Here is a 20116-nt window from a genome sequence, read left to right as displayed (position 1 = left end):
AAAGTTATAAGTTAATAGTATGCATCAAGACGAATCTAACAAGATTTCACTTAACTATGTTTTTTCTCTATATAATGGCGAAAAGTTTGAGTCGAAATTGATCAATGAATAGTATCGTTTCCCCAATGTTTCATTTAAAATAGAACGAATGAAGTATAAAGTTTATAATAAAATTTGTACTTGACTTGTCTAATATTCTAAAAAACTCATTTTTCTAAGTTTTAGATAAAAAAAAACTACCAATGAAATTCTATGTAAAATCTTATAAAAATAATACTCAAAATATAAAATCGAATTTCATTTACATTATTTCGTTTTTTCACTCCATTCACACCCACAAAAAACAAATTAACGTACTTTAACTTGAATTTTTAGATGTAGGACTGTAGGTGTAAGAATGTGACATGGCTAGGGAGTAGGTTTTAAAATGGAACCTGTTTATAGTGTGTTTTCATTATTGTATTGGATAAGTATCATAATTCATACTTCATAGGTGAGAGAAGAAGGACCATTATGTATATTATGGATGTCGTGTTTCATGTCCATTGTCCTTCACTTTGTTGTGGTTTTGTGGATGCCAATTGCCAGCCATCGTTTTATATGTGCCATCCTGGGCCCTATCGCCACTCAATTTTTGTTGGTAAAATTTCTATCTCTGAAAATTATATCGTTGATTAATGTGGCAATAGGGCAGGGCGGGTGCGGAGGATGGTACCTTCACACCCGCACCCGTATAAAATTTCAATCCCAATCCCCGCCCCACCGCCCATTGCGGGAGAAAATTCCAGACCCATCCCCGCCACCCCCATCAAGTAATTATTTATGCTCATCCCCGCCCCATCACCCGCATGGGTACCTACACCCGCATGGGTACCTACACCCGCATCGTACCTAGGGGTGTTCAATGTCCCCATCAAGTAATTATTTATGCTCATCCCCGCCCCATCACCCGCATGGGTACCTACACCCGCATCGTACCTAGGGGTGTTCAATGTCGGATATCGGATCGGATCGGATCCGAAAATTTCGGATTGGGGAAATTGTGATCCGAATCCGATCCGAAATTTTCGGATCACCGGATTTTCGGATCGGGTCCGTTGAATTTTTTTTGAAAAATCCCGATCCGTACCCGATCCGAAAACCCGAAATTTTTTCCGGATACCCGATCCGAAATATCCGAAATCTTAAAATCGGATCGGCGGATTTTCGGATCGGATATTTTTGCACACCCCTAATCGTACCCACTTCATCCCCACCACCCTCATGGGTATCCGCACCCACTTCGTACCTGCGTCATACCCACATATTTATATTTTGTAAGATAAAATTATTAATAATATAAGTATATAAGTAGAATTTTAATCATATATATGTGAGGCGGGCGGTGGTGGAGCGGGGCGGGCGGGGATAGATAAAATCCACACCCGCTCCACCACCCATTGCGGGTAGGAATTTAATCCCCATCCCCACCAAACCTATACCAATCCTTGCCCAACTTGGGCGGGGATGGGGCGGGTCTCCTACTTGACCCTCCCCACTGCCATCCCTAATGGTGACCTATATAGTATATACTTTCTCCACTCTTACAAATAAACGAAACACTCTTTTTTTAATCTGACCTTATTAAAACTTATTTTTTAGTGTTATTTGAGACCTGATCGAACTTGATCTAAACTTATTGCATCTGAAACTTATTTCTTTAAAGGTGAAAAGAACACACCTTTAAAAATATATCTCGTGTAGGGTCTTGTGTAATTAGATGTCGTATAGGCGATGCACCCAACCGGTTATGATAGTGAAAGGTTAAGATATGAAAGATTTCTTGCAAAAGTCAGGAGACGTCAAGTATGATTTGGATGTAAGGGCGTTAAAAACGATATGAAAAAAATAGTTGTGTAGGAGCACATAACATCTCAACACCTCGAAAATTGTTAGTGTTATTACTGTCATGTGCTCCTACACATTTAGCAGGGGTTAAATTGTGAAAAAAATAGTTGTGTAGTAACATTTAGCAGGGGTAAATTTGTCAACTTACATGGGACAAGAAAGATACAGTTGTTAGTCAACACCTTGAAAAATGTGATGCAAACAAATAAGTGTTCATGCAACCACATGTGTTCGTGTAAAAAATTACAAATAGTATTTATACAAGTAACAAATAAAATATAAATAGTGTTTACAAATAGCGTAAGTCTAACAAAGAGTTGTGAGTCTAACAAAAAGTTGTGTTAACAAATAGTGTTCATGTACTGTAAGTAATGTTTATGCAACTAATAAATAGAATTCAACACTCATACTCATCATCACTCCATGAAATTTCCGAAACCAAAATCAATCCAATAACAAGCTAGTACTACTATCTAATTAGGAGCTGCCATGGATAATTCCATCTATGATAAGTCCTTTTTTCCTTTTATTTTCAATTGCTAGTTCATTTTTTTTTGTTTTGTTGAATAAATCAATCTCTATTTATGAGATTTTTCAAACCCTGGTATGAAGATTTTACTCTCTTTTGTATAGATCTCCTTCTCCCATAAGGGATTTGCGAGTATGGTATTTTTGTCTTTAGGAATGAGAAATATTTCTTACTTTTTATTGGTTCAAGTTCAAGACTCTATATGAAGGTATTGGAATATCAGATGCGGTCAACATGACTCGATCAATAATGCTCTTTCAAAACTATGTCAGAATGATAGACTTTCTCATCGATAATTGCTTAATTCAGCAAATACAAAAAGGCTGCACTGTATTGCTCGATCTGATTCATTATAATTTCTTTGAAGATTTAACCTTATTTGATTGTATGTCGTTTTTCTTTACTATCTATTGTAAATTTTGTTTAAACTTCAATTAATGTCTTAAAAAAAAAAATTCAACAACTTCCCAAAAGTAGGACCCACAAAACTCAGACTTCTTCTAGCAAACAGGCACACAATACTCCACGTGTCAAAATCTAAACCTAAGATCAAAATGAATTAAAAAAAAACAAAAATCCACTAACTTAACTTAAAAATGCCTCCATTGTAGAAATCTCTAGTCTCATCCTGACCGTTGAATTCGTTACTTTCTCTCTCTATCACTCTCTTAAGTCTTAACTACACTCTCTCTTTCTCTCTCCTCTTTCTTCTTTTGTCCGCGGCGTTTCGTCTTCTACACCATTTTCTCTCTCCTCTGCTAAAACTCATTATTATAAACTTTTCTCCTCTTTTTCTCCTTTTCTTTTTTCTTTTTTTAATTTTAAATTAAATTGTCTCATCTCATCCCCAAAAAATAAAGATAAAATTAAAATTAAAAATAAAAATCTTTAACCTCCATCGAAACCCTAGAAAGCCGAAGAACAGCTAAAACCCTAGCGAAAGAAATCGGAGTTGAATTTCACTGATTTCATCGATTTTTTTCTGTGTTTCTGAGATTTCTGCAATGTCGACGGCGTCGTATGGTCGTAGTCGTAGCGGTGACAGATTCTACAATCCGCCGGCAGTTCGTCGGCAACTTCAGAAGTTGCAACAGCAGCAACAGCAACAACAGCAACAGCCGCAACAGCCGCAACAACAACAAAAACAGCAGCAGCAGATTTTGTTGCAGAAGCAAAAACAAGAGAGAGAAGAGATTAGGAGAGAGAAACAGCATAATCATAATCAAAATCATAATCAGCAGTTGTTGCAGCAGCAGAGGCGGCGGAAGGAGGAGGAGGAAGTGGTGGTGGTGGTGGAGAAGCAGGAGAGAGAGAAGAGTTCGACGACTTCGTCGGAGAATCGAGTGGAATCTGATGATTGTGCTTCTACTGCAACTACTACTACGACGACGACGACACCGAATTCGACGAATTTGGATCGATTTTTGGAGGCGACTACTCCGTCAGTACCAGCTCAGTATTTCTCTAAGGTATGGAATTTGGAGATTGAGGGGTAGTTAGGGTTAGTGGTTTTGATGATATTGAAGTGTTTGAGTTGAATTTATTGAGAATTGGATCTGATTTTTGTTGTGTAATGTGAGGTGAAATGTGATGAATTTTATTGATTTAATGCGGAATTGATAATTAAGGGTTATTAGTTTGATTTGATAGGGTTTAGATTTGCTTCTTATTTGTTGTTTTGATTGAAGTGGAAGATTGAAGAGTTGGTTAGTTGAGTATGAGTAATGAAGGTTTGTGTTTTCTTTTTAGACAAGCATGAAAGGATGGAGAACTCGGGACGATGAGTTTCGAATGTACTTTGTGCTTGGTGATCTATGGGAGTCGTTTAAGGAGTGGAGTGCTTATGGAGCTGGAGTGCCACTTTTGTTAAACGGTAGTGACTCCGTTGTGCAGTATTATGTCCCGTATTTGTCGGGCATTCAGTTGTACATAGACCCATCAAAGCCCTCCCCAAGAACCAGGTTAGATTTTTATCTGAATTTCTGCTTCTTGTGATATGCCATTGCTTTACATTTTTATATTATGTTCCTTATTGGATTATCTTGTTCTATGTTATTGGATGATTGGGTATGAGTGGTTGAGGCCTAGACAATTACAAGCAACCTGCAATGCTATCAAGCACACGATATATATTCTGTGGCCAAGATTAATTAGTTGTTAGAACTCTCATTCCCCGTAAGATTAAAGTCTATGGAGCCACTGATGTGTTAAGATATCACTGATATTTTCAGCTCAAATCTTCTATATGACACTCAATTGTTCGTTGTATTAGCTCTGTGGTTAATATCGTTTCTTCTCCAAAAAAAAAAGTATGGATCTTGAGCAGATTTGAAGAAGCTGCTTTCTTGTGCCAACATGGGTAGAAGGTTGGAAGGAATAAAAACTATCAGAAAACATGGTTGCGGAAAGAGCATTATGAAGATCTGGTGGATGTTTGTGAGATTAGTAGAATAGCGTCAGAGCACCGTTCTTGATTCTTGAATGATGAGGTAGAACTATAGAGAAAATAATCTCTACCTAGTACTCATTATCTCTTTCCGAGATGGCCTAGTAAATGATCTTATAATATGCCCACAGCCCACCTGACATGGGATGAATAAGAAGCTCAGAAGTTGAGCTTATGCCAGTCTATTCACTGTTGTAGTGTTCTACATCAGGCTTTGAATGTCATTTCTTTATGTGGGAGAGTTTCTAAGGACCTTCGGACTACATTGCATATCTTAAGATGTTAAATCACTGATGATCTGATAAGCAGTTGCCAGGATAGCTACCATAGAAACGAGATATGGAAATCTTATGCTGTATCTATCATACAAGAGTTATCCTACTTTATGATCTCTTTGCATGAGCTCTTCTAGTTCTTGCAACCCTTCGGAAATTATCAGCAAGCTGACAAGAAGTTTTTCTTTTTTTTTTATCAGCATGGGCTATACACACTTTGACATTTTCTTTTAACTCCAAATATCAGTAGCCAGTCACCGTCGATCATGTGGCAAAAATATTTCGAGATAGGAATCGGTGTCATTTGCGCTTGGCTTTCTTTAGATAGTTTTCTATCACACATTAAGTTGCATGGACCTCTCTGTATCTGATCTTGGGTCTCTTAGTCTCTAATTACCGGGCATCTTTTCCTTGTGGACTGGAGTAGCCTTTTGAATCTATTACCGTTCTTAAGTTAAGGGATGAAGAACATTGGCCTTTGGAAAACTAGAGATGTTGCTTCTGTATTTCTTTAATCATGTTCTAGCTGTAAGAAGTGCTGTATTGGTTTATTGATTGCGCAAAATCAGTATATCTACAAGACTTCTACCTGTTTTGGATCTTGAGTTGCTGAAGGGGTTGAGAGTTGTGTATAGTGTTCTTCGTTGGACTAGTTATCTCATTATTTGAAGCCATCGGTCTTTCGGGATAATTGTTTATCCAAGACCTCCATATTTCTCCCTAATTCTTGAGCAGTGTAAGCTACAATTTAGCTGTCATGAATGTTCTTGAGTGCTGTGCTTATAGTGATGGAACAGCAATTCACTCGTAGACCTGGAACTGTGATGCACTTGTGGTGGAGTAGCAGTGTAGTTATATAGGTATCTCTGCTATGTATGAGTCTGCTATTCTGCTACCTTGTTTATAGATTTGCATTGGTTGGGCTACTAGTCATTTTTAGATCTTCTAAATTTTGGGATGTGGAGCAAGTAGAGCAGTGAATATTTCTACCAACACTTGAGAGCATAGTAGACATGGAAGCTCCCTTGGAGATTTGGTGGATGGGGAGTTTGACATTATATTAGAGTCATTACATTATAATGCACAAAACTGCAGTAATCATAGTATTTTTGGAGCTCTCTTACTTCGGCACTTTCCATTTGCCTGAGGTCTTGACTTGGATCCTTCATATAAAACCAAAAACTTGACATATTTCTATGAAATGGACAAGTACAACACCTCGACATTCTTGTATTAGAGAGGGTACTGTAAATCACATGAGGACTATATTAATACTTAATTAAGTTTGGTTGACAATTGATCTCTTGTAATTATGAGTTTTGATACAGCTGTAAATGACTTAGACTTAGAAGCATTCAACTATTACTTCTTAAATATTACTCCCTCCGTCTTTTATTAGTTTACCCCTTTTGACTTTTGATACTATTCACATACATGACTTTGACTATCTTTTGTAATTTGTATTTAAGGAAAAATATAGTCATGTGAGATCTTGTTGGATTCGTCTCAATGTGTATTTTCCAAATATCAACTTTTTGTAATTTTTGCTTATCGAAAATTAGAGATATTAAGGTTCAAATTAGTATCTCGGCAAATGTGCCCCAAAAAAAGGGGTAAACTAATAAAAGACGGAGGGAGTAAATTATATGGTTACGTGCAAAAGAAGTTGCTAATTGGTCTCTTGTAGTTATGCATAGCCATCTTTGTATACCTAGTAAATTGATCCATACTCTCAGTTAGATTGAGAGGGTTCATGATGGTAGTTTGCTTATACTATTAAAAAGAGGAGTCATAATCATAAGAACCAATTCTAGCTTGCAGGTTCCTAGTGTCGTACGGCCTCCTCCCAGAATAATTGCAACACTCTCTTGTGCATATAGCTTTAGGAAGTAGATAAAGTAGGGATTATGTTTTAGTATTTTATGGTGGAAGTTGATGTGAGAGAAACTAGTAGGTACTCTTTATATTGTAGGTAAATTTTGTGGGCCCTTTAATTGGGGGTGAATGAGTGGGGTGGCTATGTGTGTTTTTTTGTCTATAAAACTGTGGGGGTAATGCTGCAGAGTGAGAAATGATTAAAAAAATATTGGACTCATGCTGAAAATAGAAGTGTTACGATTAATTTGGGATGGTCGATTATGGAAAGTGCTGCAATTGATACGGGATGGAGGGTGTAATCTTTAGTAAAGATCCTTAACCTGTTTTAGCCAAAATGTAGTCAAGCACATTCATGCTACACCTAAGCCTTATATTCTCAGGCTTTTTTATCTAACTTTTTTTTTTTTTGAAAGAGCTTTTTTATCTAACTTAATTTTCTAGAATTTGTCTTATTTTTTCTAAACTGTTCTTGAATTTTTCGAGGTTTTCTTTATATCTTTTAACTTTGGTGATTTCTTATCAACATTTCCTGAACTTCTTAAAACTTTTTTTAAAATTTTCTGAATTGAACTCTTCTTAAGTAATCTAACTTTTGGAATTTTTCAGATCTTCTCCACAAGTTTTCAAACTTTTTTTAATTCTTTTGTAAGTAAAAGTAAGTCGAGTAGATTATTATTATGTGTCAATTAACGGAAATGTGAGGTCATGTTGTATCTCTATGCTTAGCTTAGAACTAGTGGAGGTGCATGGGGGAGTGAAAGATTTTTGGAGTCTAGGTGTGAGGTTAAGTTGTACACCTCTTGCATGGGCGTGGTTTATGAGGCCAAGATGCCACTGCATGCAGCCGTTATCTTGTGTACTTGCATTTTTGAGCTTCTACTATTCTAGTTGTTAAATCCTCAAATAAATGTCCAACCTAGTTAGTTTGGAGCATTTATTGGTGTGCTGTTTAGGTTATCTGATGTGTGAAGTGTGATGGATGGTGGAAGAATGTTTAGCGGTAAGCTGTTAATGCAATATATTTGCCGTTATCATAGCTGACTTAGCCATGCTGTGCTGGGAGGAGGGGGGACTGCTTGTAGAATGGTATATTATTCTTGATCTGGAGATTCACTTTTTTTGCTCTTTTTGTTGGGTTGTGGGGGGAGAGCGAGCGGATCTAACTTGTGAGTATCAAGCAAATTAAAGCTTCAGTGATATGGTGAGATTGTGCTGCCATTAATTCTTATGTGTGTCATCTTTTGTTTTTTGCATCAATTTGATCTTCTTGGTTCTCAAGTCTTGACTGATTACATTTTTAGTAGCCTGTTCGTCAGATGTAATTCTTGCTTATGCTAGAGGCGTTATGCTTAAAGTACAATTATATTGACCATTGATTCTTATGTGTGTCATCTGTATTCTGATGCTTGTATAAATTTGGAAAGTATTCTTTTCCATGCTGTTGCTTGTAGTTACTAGTTAGGTTATCTATATTCATTAACTGCCTTCTCTGTACTCTCTTGCCTCATCTGGTGTCTTCTCTTTCTTTCTTCGAGGGTTTTGCTTTGAGGGGTGGAAGGGAGGGACGATCAGGTTATGTTCTCAGATTTTTATTACAAATGATCATTGGTAAAGAGAGCTGCGATTCGTTTAGCTTGGAGCTTTTTTTGCACGAATTTTTCCGTGTTCGAAAGAACTGGTTTTGGTTGATGTCTTTGAGTTATAGTGGATATATAGAACAGTCAATTAACAAACACACGAAGCCATAGGTTCTATAGGCTTTCTAGGTTATGCCTGTTTAAAGTTTTTATATGTTTCTCCCATTTGGTGCTGGCTTATTGTTGTTTGCTTTCTTAACACTTGATTTTCTTGTTACTCTGTTGCAGAATACCGGGGGAGGAGAGTGATGAGTCATCTAGAGAAACTAGTAGTGTTGGCAGCAGTGATTGTGAAACCGAAAGAGGTCCTTGCAGTATTGGTGCGTGGAACCAGCAGGATCTTGGAGAGTCTAATCTACAGGATATGAAGGCACTTTCACTGAGACATAAACCCTTCAATGGTTCATCTAGTGATGAAGGGGAATTATCCAATTCACCTGGTGCTCTTACCTTCGAATATTTTGAGCATGCTCCTCCCTTCAGTCGGGAACCATTGGCTGATAAGGTTTGTTCATTTGCTCAATTCTTTATCATTGTTTATATGTCTTGTATTCTTCTACTGATTTCAAGTAACTATTCAACAGATATCGCTTCTAGCATCACGTTTTCCGGAACTTAAAACATACAGGAGCTGCGATTTGTCAGCATCAAGTTGGATTTCTGTTGCATGGTATGGTTTGTCAGCCATATGACTTGCTTTATCTTTTGTGCTGTGAATAATTATAGTAATTTCATAGCATGCATGTACCTGATCTGGATTTTCTCTTCTGGATTTTATAAAAAGGTACCCGATATACAGAATTCCTACTGGTCCGACCCTCCAGAACTTGGATTCCTGCTTTTTGACTTTCCACTCCCTCTCAACACCTTTACGTGGTATGTCTAATTGGTTATTAGATTTGGTACTACTGATAATATCATCATATGCTGAACTGCGCCTGATAGGACCACATCCCCACTTTTACAGGTGGACAGAGTGAGTGGCAAAGTCAATATGGGTCATGTCCAAGGGAGATTCCGAATGGCTTCAATATGGGTCTTAAGATGCCATTGCCAATTTTTGGAATGGCCTCTTACAAGTTCAAAATCTCGGTCTGGGATCAAAATGGAGTTGATGAATGTCAGAGGGCCAATTCCCTGTTGCGAGCTGCTGATGAGTGGCTCCGGCTTCTGAATGTAAATCATCCTGATTACAACTTCTTCCTCTCTCACAGTTTCAGCTGTAGATGAGACCGAGGGGGCTGATGAAAGAGAGCTAATAGCTGACTCTTCACAGCTCAGCTGACTATAAGTATTTTAAATTTGTTGGCTGAGCATTGCAGAATTCCCCCATCGCCTTTCTGTTCCTCGATCTGCAACTCTGGTTTTGCAATTACTTGTATTTTCTGAGGAAATTTAGAAACATCAGCTTTTTGGTAACTTGCAAGCTCAACTGGCGGGGAGGATCAAGCTTATCCATGTAATTTGCTAAATAACTCGCTGTACCATAACTTTCTGATGTGAAACGGTTGTTTATGAGGACGGGATTCTGAGAATTCCTAGGCCTCTTCAAGGTATCTGGGCTTTTGTTTGCCAGTGTATGATTAGGCTACTTTGTCTTCGTTATGAGACGGAAAGAGTAGATAATATATGAGCAAGCTATTATTTGTACACATATGTGCTTTGCTTCGAATGGATAGGTTTCTGGTCGTCGCTTGTGCAATCTTTTCAGGTTTGTTATTATGTTTAAAACACTTCTCACATATATCTTCAATTTCTAATATAGTACTTCCTTTGCTTTCGAATACGTTTGCATATCACTTTTTCATGGTCTTAAGTATCTTTGATTTTTTGTTTTTTAAAATTATGACATTTTGATATCTTTAAGTTACAAAACAGAACATATTTAATAAGATTTCACAAGATTGATTTTCTTATACAATGATAAAAAAAAAAAATGTCGAACATGTGAAATTTAATCTTGAGTACTAAGTGTTCGCATTTCAATTTGGAGGAAGTATGTTCTCCCTTCAAATGTTGAGTTTTGCTGAGATCAACTTTTTGCTTTTCCAATTTGTTGCTTAGGAGAATTTGGAATCTAAAAGTGAGATGCGAAACACTATCCGTTTTATGCATAATTGTTTATCTTTGCTCAATAATAGTATATTTACTCAGTATAAACAAACTAACAACGAACATGAGTTATCAACTACAGTTGTAGGTGTTTTGTTGATTTAATATTCCAATAATACTACTGATGGTAAGTTGGTAGCATCACTATTGGTTAATTGGTCTCTATAAGCCTTTGTCCATAAAGAAAAAAAAAAATTGGACTCTAATAATCACTACGTCTAGAATTGATTAATCTTCTGTATCACCCTTATTAGTGTTATCATAATTCCTTGAGAATTTTTTACCTCTTGAGAGAGCTTACGGAAGATATAACTGAATGTAAATCAAACGGAAGCTGTACATATTTATTACTTTGCGCCGGCACGGGATTAATATCTCCGTCTTTGGTTATGTTATCCTTTTTTGTGTTGGTAAGGAAAGATAATTGATCTGAATAACAACTTTCTACGAGGATATTAGCATATTGAATGTACCAACTTAGAGGTTGAGTATAAAACTAAACAACTTAGAAAACAACATGCTCAAAAGTCCATTGTCGCTATAATATTAATCCTCAACATATAGCCGAGATGAGTATAGGTTATTTCGATTTAAACACTCATTAAAATAAGGTAAGATCACTTACATTTTAAAGTAAAACCTAGTGATTTTTGTAGTGGTATGTTAATATATAACATAATCATATCATCTAATGATGTTTATGAAGGATTTATGTCCTCGACTTAAATGCAATTACTAATGTATAATGGATCATATTATAGAGATAATAAGTTCGTTATATTGGGTCATCTATACGTCTTGCTAGAGAAAGCTATAGAACTTCGGATTAGTAAATAAATAAACCCCTAGCCCAATGTAACGGATCCTACAAGGTCACATATTAAACTTGGATCAACAAAAGAAACCTAGAGCCCAAGAGGGCCCTAGGGTGGCCGGCCAAGAGAGGGGAAAAGGAGAGAATTCTGACCTAAATACTTTTATATATTTGGGTTAGGCAGAAAAGAAAATTATCAGTTTATTCTATTATTATTTTCTCTCTCCTATTCTCTCTCTTTCAAAGTCACGTAAAAACTCCAAAAACAAGAAATTTTCTTCCTTTCCAACTAGCATTGGTGGAGTGTTGATCCGGGTTGGTGGACTAAGTAGAGGAATAACATCTGAGATTCTCAATTCGGATTATTTAAGCTTTCACGCTACAAAGGTTATTTCTAAACTTGTATGTGATCCTTAATTGTATATGCATATGATCCTGATTTAAGTGCTTATGAATTTGATTCATGAAATTCCGCTTTATAGTACTTATAGATTCCTACAGTTTATCAATCTGATTCTTCTCAACTTTCAAAATTTACCACGATCACCTTTTCACTAACTTTATATTATTTTATTCAACTTTACATCCTCTAACTCATTTCCAACTTCAAAACAACTATGCCATAGAACACAAACGAAATATTAGGTACATTTGGCAATATTCCATCTATCGGGTAAGCAAATCTACATGAAGTTGGGCGTTCTGAAGTCTTAACTTGAATCTTTGGTTTCAAAGTCTCTACAAAAGAACCAATACTCAAAGATGATAATAATGAATAGTATGAATTAGCTTATTTTATGTCTTTTGGCAAAAACAAAATCATGGTGACCCACACAAATTGATCAAGATGATAACGCAGATTACATGATCGAATTGCGAAAACTTCTGGATAGATATCCTACATCAGAACCGAATTTAGATGGTACATACCTAAATCCGAATTTGGACAAGAAACATTGGAATTTGGAAAAGTAATTGTTACTCTGTTTTGTGAACTTGTTACTTTAGACTATAAGAAGGCTTGAAAGCTGTCATGGAAGATGAGGAAGGAGCAAGGACTAAAAGCAAGCGAAATTACGATATATTATTCCGCCTTTCAAATATTGCACTTGCATAAGCCGTCTAAATACAACAGATTACAAGAAATACAACACTAATTTCAGACATTACCCTGATATCTAACATATTCTCTCTCTTTCTCTCTGAACATTGGCCTGAATCCTCTTGGCTTTCTCATTCCTCCAACGGCTCACGACGTCTCCAAGCTTGGCATCTGGCTTATAAAATGTCGTCAAGCATAGTGGAGAGAAGCAATCCTCGGACAAATTCACACTTCTTAGCCTTCTCCTCGTGCTCCTTTTCAGAGAGCACAGAATGCTGGGTACTGTATTACATGCACATAATTAGCATATTAATCATTTACAATTCATCCACTTCAGATAACGTGCTATATTTCGAGAATTCTAGCTACAGATGGCAAAACACCCTATAAGATGATGAGAGATGATGGGAATCTCAGCCCACAGGACACTGGACCGATCAGCTTTGTACCATGGCTAATTCTTCTAGGTCACGTAGTAGTACCCGTACCTAATATAATACGTTTCATGTAAGTGTATCCATTCCTAAAAATTCTGAAATCTCGTCGTTTTCTGTCCCCGTACCCGTCTCTGCACAACTAAGCTGATTAGGGTTCAAAATAATGAGAATCGAACCCCAATCATGTCGTAGGTTGGTATCCCTACTACGGAGCTGAGAGTTCTACCATTGAGCTTAATAAGTAAATTAAGCAACCATGCTACGCTAGCTAGGACGACGGACAAAAGATTATCAATTTCCATTTCAGAAATACGAGTCACGACCGTCAATATACAGAGATACTATCATACCACCTTGAAAAAATCCCTAGCAATAATAAACACGTTAACATGCACAATGACAGCAGTGCACAGCTAAAAGCAATGTAACATGTTACTTTGCCCCACCTTATTTAATGAGAAAAAGTAGAAAAGCTGGGTTAACCAACAAGAAGTTATATGCGGCTACATAGTGTTTTTTCTCTTTTATCAAAAGAAAGTGTTGAACAGTACACATCAATGGGGTCCTCCAGAAAACCTTATTGAACAAACATCTGGAAAATAATATGATGATTTCCAAGGTAGATGCAAGTGCGTAATCCAAAACTATGCAAAGATTTTGGACAAAAGATGGTCTTTTAGTTCTTTAGTTCTCACCAACAAAACAAACTTCTTTCATGATTCATTTCTCAAGTAAACTGAAAGATTGAGGGGGTCCACACAATTACATGACAATTTTGCAGAGCATGAGCAGAAAACCAAGAATAATAATCATTGCCTAAAAAAACTATATGGTAATTCAGTGCTAAAACAGATTGATTTAAGACAAGAAAACAATCACAAGATAAGTTAAATAGTACCTTTCAATTTTCTCCTCCACAGCTGGTGGAAGTGAAACTGCTTCCTTGGGAGGTTCTACCTTCCCAAGTTCTTCAGCAGTGGATGAGCTGTATATAAATGAAGACAACAGAGGATCAGGATCTGGATTTGAGGAAGATAGTGCGAAAGAGGACCCTCCGAAAAGGGATTGCCTATTTCCTTCTCGCAATTCCTTCCTCAATATGCTGAACATTGAATTTGGAACGCCTCTGCGCATTCTCCTCCTTCGCTGAACGTAATCTTATAGTCAAAGAAACAAAATAAATTATACATCAACTTATGCAGGGGACAAGGTAGCATTCAGAAGCAGATATAGAAATACACCCACAACATAACCAAACTTGTCTTCGTAATTTGGTTGTTGCCACCAAACAAATTGCACTTTGCATAAAAACTTAAAGAAGAATTTCACCATTATGGAGACAACCCAGACCAGTCAATTAAGGCAAAAATATCAGACAAATGAGTAAAAAAAATTTAACAAAGCTAATGAAATAGCAAAATTAGAAGGTTAAGATTTGACACATCTTGAATATGAGAAATATCTACAACCACCACTAACAAATGTCAAAGCTTTAACTCCAAAAAGATGGGATCGCAAGCATGGAAACTCCTGCAGTCAACTAGATTTTCTTCAATTCAGCCTTAGTCTCTATCAGCTTCTTCTAAAATCCTTACAATCCCTAACTCCTTATTTTCTTTAGCGGTGCATCCTCTAGTCAAAACTCAACATCGCACGTGCTAAACCAATTCTCTCTCATCCTATCATCAATGTGAGACTCCAATCTTCCCTTACATATTCTTAATTTCCCATCACTTGGACTGTTTCCACACATCAATCTCAATATACAAATCTGAACTACAATTATAATTTAATATTAAACGCCCTACATTCTAACTCATAACATCTGTAGAATTTTCCCTTTATCATACATTCACACTCAAGTAGCTACTATTTGTCTGACCCTCCAACACTTCATCCCATGAGTCACATCTTGGTCAATATCTCCATTACTCTGAAAAATCAACCTGAGGTACTCAAGACATTCACTTAGGGGCACCTCCTCACCATCATATTCCACTAGAGCCTCCATTCACCCCTCATAATTCTAAACTGGTACTCTATGTACCCAAATTTGCTCGGCCTTGGTCTAAACCTTCGAGATTCTAACTTGTCTCCATAGCTTCAAGTTGGCATAACCCCTGCTCTAGTCCCATCCATGATCCACCAATAGTGTTTGCACTCAACATGCACCGCAGCACAGTACCTTCATCTTGAGTAGACCATGTTCATATATTACTGTTGCAAAGGACATAATCTAATATCTAGGATAATTCATAATCTGACAGGTAAGATGATATGCAAAACATAGCTGCATCGGTAGGCTATGTATAGAGATCTAGGCTACAATCAGTTTCTCAATACATTTTATAGTCATCAATTGTGGTAGACAGCAGACTTGAAAGATAGGCATTTATCGACTATCACCTCATCTCCACCTATAAAACGAGTGAACAGAAAACACTATGAACATTCTCTCTCTAGCTTCTACTACACCAAATAGAGTTGAGTTACTGAGAGACTAGGCCACAGATCACATAGAATGATAATGCAACAGCCGGTGGGGTTCATGAATTCAATCTATAAAATTCAACTTCGCAAAGCTATTAAAAAGAAGGATATCTTCAATATATTTCCATGCTGCATTGTAATATGCCCGACCATATCCATTCCAACCCTCTTTGCACAAACAGGGCAAACCTGCAAAAAGTGACGCACATCAATTTAGTGATCATTTATGCCCGTACAAGTTGCATATTTTCACAAGGCCACATTGAAATCCTCATTTACAGATTTCCAACTTAAAGCTCCAAGATGAAGAATAAGGAGGAAAACGGAATACCTGAACCTAATAATGCAGAAGTTTTAACAAAGAAATTCTGGATAAATCCAGCAACCACATTGGTGTACCAGAACTGCTATGTGTATAACCCCCTACTTATATTTAAGAGGAGAAACGACAGAAGAAAGCAATATGGCAACGTATGACCTTGAAAAAAAAAAACCATGTACCAAAAAAATGCCCTAAAATCTAGTCATAAATAAACAGCAGGGGGATAAATCTTGCAATAAATGAAGTCAGCAAACTCCAGTATCCAAGATGTCACTTAATCCACAAACATGATCTAATAATATTATACAACATTCAGCAAGAATCATATGTATGCAGAGAGGAGGAAGACAAAAATACAGAAACAAAAAAGTAAAAAGGGACAACTCGGAAAAATCTGTCTAAAGCATCATTAACCAAATATTTCTCATTCACTGAAGAAAAAAGGGCCTAGAAATTTGTCATATGCAACAGGACAGTAAATCTCGACAATAAATGAAGAAACGAGCTACAGTCTCAAAGATGTTGCCAAATGACCTAATATTGTTGATTGTCATACAACAATCCAACACATTTCACATCCAAAGGAACTTATATCATTTCAATGGACAATTCCAATGCTAGACAAACAAAATCATCTAAACCCAGGATCCTAAACCAAATCCACGTGTTAGGATTACGCTGCCAAAGAACTCATAAACCTTTCCTTTCCCCATCAGCAAAAATACTAAGAATGTCATATACCGGCCAATTCTAAGCAACTCTTATGATCAAGATGCACATGCAGACTGCAATGCACACAATCAAAAGCTTCAAAATCCATGTTAGCAAACTAAACTAATATCTACAATGGATGAGCAAGTCCACAACAATTAGATTAATATACTTCTAGACAATTCTGCACAATAAAACTTGAATAAATGTTATACTACTATGATAAGGTAAAGAAAATTACCCCATTTTTCAATTCCACTTGATGTTCTTCATCCATATGGCAAAACAACCCCACAATATCAAACTCCTCCGGGCAAAATGGGCATGAAAACTCTTGTTTGTAATCATCCTCCACCTCTAAATCATCTCCTCCTAAGTAAGCCTCTGTTTCAAGCCAAATTCCCAAAATTTCATTCCATCAGACCATCATATTCAATTATTCATACTAATTCACCCAAACCCAGAAAACCATTTACAGAATTACCCCCAAATAATGAAAAGATACGATTATTACAAGGAAACATTCCAATTACAACAATTTTTCACCTGAATCATCCCTTTTCTCACCTAAATTAAACCCTTTTTCAGAAATTAAGCAAACCAAACACAAAGATAAGATTTTTACAAGATTGGTTCCCCATTTTAACAAAACCCACATCATTTCTCACTTCTTTCTAAGATGGGTTTCCCTCAGATTAACCAAAAGTTCATCATTTCACACATTCCAAAGCAAACCCCCAATATAAATCAAAAAAACATCAAAAAAATAAAATAAAAATCTAACCAGATCGTAGTTGATAGCGCCTGAAAGAGGAAGAAGAAGAAAGACGAGAACTCCATGGATCACTACCCTCCATTTTATGATCTTGATGAAGATGATAAAGGTGATGATAATCCTGAAAATTCCAGAAAAATCACTTGAAATTTTCCTCAAGAAAACCAAGGTAGTAGCTTTATTGCACGTGAATTTTTGGACTAAATATAAAATCAGCAAAAAGTCACCTGGAAAAAATTTCTTTGCTTTTTTTTTCTCAACTTTGTGGGGAAACCCTAAAAGAAGGTAAGAAGGAAAGAAAGAGTATTATTTTGCAGAGAGAAATGTCCAGGAAATTGAGGAGGAAGAGGAGAGAGAAAATGATAAAAATGAGAGAGAGATTTTAGAGCAGAGATAACACTCTCTACCGACCTTTTTCATTTGTATGATGTACACATAATATATACACTCATGTTTTTATGCAAATTAAGCCTTTAACTTTGGGTTTATTTACTTCTTTTGACATTAACCGCCTTTGTTTTTTTGTGTTTATATTATTGTGTTTGAGATGAGGAATAAAATTGTCGTGTATGAGGAATATCATTATGAGCATGTCTTGCTTTCATAGCTCAGTTGGTTAGAGCACCCGTTTAGTAAGCGGGAGGTCTTGAGTTCGACTCTCAATGAAAGCAATTTTGTGAGGTTTTTTTTTTTTTTTTTTTTATGTTGATTTTGTATTGATAGCATACATTATAAAATTTAAAGTTTAGGTATTTTCCATGGTTAATATCGAGTATGAATAGAATGGTGTTTAGATTATCTTAGTTTTCAAGAAGAATAATTTTAGATAATCTTAGGCTATGTTTAGTTCACTTGAAATTTTCTGATCTGAACTTATCTGATCTGATCTGAACTTATTTTTTCTGATCTGATCTGATCTGAACTTATTTTCTCTGATTACAAGATCTTATCTTTTAGATTTTTCTCAATATATAAGAAAAAATATAGTCATGTGGGGTCTTGTTTGATTCGTCTCAATTAGTACTTTATTAATATTCAATTATTATAATTTTTACTAATATGTAATGAAAGATATAATGATTTTTAAATATAAGCATGATTTGAACTTATTTTTTCTGATCTGATCTGATCTGATTAGATCTGAAATAAGCAAAAATAAGTTGAACTGAACATAGCCTTAGTTTTGAGATTACTCTTCTGTTTTTCAATAATTTTTTTTAATTATTATTAGGAAATTAAGTTAGCCCAAGAACTAACCCCTACAAGGCATACATTATAAATTTTAGATAATCTTAGTTTTGAGATTACTCTTCTGTCTTTCAATAATTTATTATTATTATTATTAGGAAATTAAGTTAGCCCAAGGACTAACCCCATACAAGGCTAGTAGCTTGTAGGAAACACATAGCATGCACAAGAAATACCCCAACATAATGTTGGGGGTAAGGATCGAACCTCTGACCTCAAGGGCCAAAGGGGAGCGCTCTACCCACTTGAGCTAACTCCTATCCTTTTCTGTCTTTCAATAATGAATATTTGGTTTTTTGGGGGATGGAAGGTAATGAACTATGGAAATTCATTACCACTAACTCCTCGTCTTATTAGAACAAGTTTTAGTAAGAATAAATCTAATATTTAGCAAAAATAAATTCAACAAAAATAATGTTTAGTAAAAATAAGTTAAGCAAAAATATGTTCAGCAAAAACAAGTTACGTTTAACGAAATTTTACTCTAAGTTTCAACAAACAAACAAAAAAGTTTAGTAAGAGTAGGTTTGGTTAAAAAAAATAAGTTCAGCAAAAATAAGTTAAGTTTATGAAAAGTAAGTTAAGTTCAACAAAAATAAGTTAAATTTACCATAAATAAGTTAAACAAAGAAAAGTTAAGTTAAGTTAAGCAAAAATAAGTTAAGTGAAGTAAAAATAAATTAAGTTGAAAAGAACATAGCCTAATTGATGGTGATGGATTGAAGAAATGTTGAATCAAAAAAAAAGAAGAGAATAGGTATTTAGTTTCGTTTCTTCTCTTTGTCCTTTTTATCCTCAGCTACTACCAATCTTCCATCCGCAAAAGACCCACCCGACACCCTAATCTTGTTTTAGTCCCTTCTCTAGAAACCAAATCCACCAACCCCTATTTAGACCTCTTAGGCTCCTACTACTAATGGTGCATTATCTTCACCTTAATAAATTAAGTTTCAGGTCCAATGAGTCTAATTCAGTTCAAATAAATTCAGTTCCGTTCCAATAAGTTTCAATCAAGTGTATTATTTCCAATTAGGTATAATCAGATTCAATAAGGTCCAAATAGTCAATGATCAATACTTTTGAATTAAATTACCACTATGATTATTATATAGTATTATATTTTTAATATTATCTATTTTTTTATTATTCATAGTACGATTAACTGATATGTTATTATTAAAAAATTTAATTAAATTACTGATATGTTTAGATAGTATTATGCTTGCATTATTATCTATTATTTTATTACTTATATAACTATTGAGTGATTATATTATTATTAGAAAATATTATAATCATGGTCAAATAAGGTTAACAATAATAATTTTCATATTTATAATATTTTGCAATTCGTCTTTAAATAACTAGATATAACATGTTTTCGTTACTAATAATAATGAAAGATATAGATGTTGTTAATTGATTTCCTACTAGTGTTTTATGAAATCAAAGC

At 35.5% G+C, this 20116-nt stretch overlaps 2 protein-coding genes and 1 non-coding gene across 3 annotated transcripts; 2 read left to right on the top strand and 1 right to left on the bottom strand.

The window, feature by feature from the left end:
* Window positions 1-2760: 2760 nt before the first annotated feature.
* Window positions 2761-10304, top strand: LOC104887857 (uncharacterized). Its single transcript, XM_010672617.4, has 6 exons — window positions 2761-3885; window positions 4166-4377; window positions 8881-9157; window positions 9237-9322; window positions 9437-9528; window positions 9620-10304. Exons 1-6 carry the CDS (start codon window positions 3421-3423, stop codon window positions 9880-9882), a joined length of 1395 nt encoding a protein of 464 aa, XP_010670919.1. The 5' UTR covers window positions 2761-3420; the 3' UTR covers window positions 9883-10304.
* Window positions 10305-12637: 2333 nt separating this feature from the next.
* On the bottom strand, window positions 12638-17836 carry LOC104887856 (protein DEHYDRATION-INDUCED 19 homolog 4). The gene is made up of 6 exons (XM_010672616.4): window positions 17643-17836; window positions 17425-17536; window positions 16882-17024; window positions 15719-15796; window positions 14016-14269; window positions 12638-12962 (listed from the first exon to the last, which is right to left on the bottom strand). Exons 2-6 carry the CDS (start codon window positions 17495-17497, stop codon window positions 12857-12859), a joined length of 654 nt encoding a protein of 217 aa, XP_010670918.1. The 5' UTR covers window positions 17498-17536; window positions 17643-17836; the 3' UTR covers window positions 12638-12856.
* A 176-nt stretch (window positions 17837-18012) lies between these two features.
* TRNAT-AGU (transfer RNA threonine (anticodon AGU)) lies at window positions 18013-18086 on the top strand. Its single transcript has one exon. It is a non-coding gene; the product is annotated as a tRNA-Thr (tRNA).
* The last annotated feature ends 2030 nt before the right edge of the window (window positions 18087-20116 follow it).

Source organism: Beta vulgaris, chromosome 3, assembly GCF_026745355.1.
Source record: "Beta vulgaris subsp. vulgaris cultivar EL10 chromosome 3, EL10.2, whole genome shotgun sequence".
Lineage (NCBI taxonomy): Eukaryota > Viridiplantae > Streptophyta > Magnoliopsida > Caryophyllales > Amaranthaceae > Beta > Beta vulgaris.
Note: the sequence above shows the minus strand (reverse complement) of the source record. Positions and strands in the feature narration are given on the sequence as shown.

Bases quoted from the DNA above. Each gene is read 5' to 3' on its own strand.
- LOC104887857 (XM_010672617.4), top strand. From the start codon at position 3,421: ATGTCGACGGCGTCGTATGGTCGTAGTCGTAGCGGTGACAGATTCTAC. The intron at 3,886-4,165 runs GTATGGAATTTG...TTTTCTTTTTAG, and splicing joins CAGCTCAGTATTTCTCTAAG to ACAAGCATGAAAGGATGGAG. The intron at 9,323-9,436 runs GTATGGTTTGTC...TTTTATAAAAAG, and splicing joins AGTTGGATTTCTGTTGCATG to GTACCCGATATACAGAATTC.
- LOC104887856 (XM_010672616.4), bottom strand. From the start codon at position 17,497: ATGGAGGGTAGTGATCCATGGAGTTCTCGTCTTTCTTCTTCTTCCTCT. The intron at 14,270-15,718 runs ATATCCTTCTTT...CTATAAGATTAC, and splicing joins AGCATGGAAATATATTGAAG to GTTCAGCGAAGGAGGAGAAT. The intron at 12,963-14,015 runs GTACTATTTAAC...CATGTAATACAG, and splicing joins GTGGAGGAGAAAATTGAAAG to TACCCAGCATTCTGTGCTCT.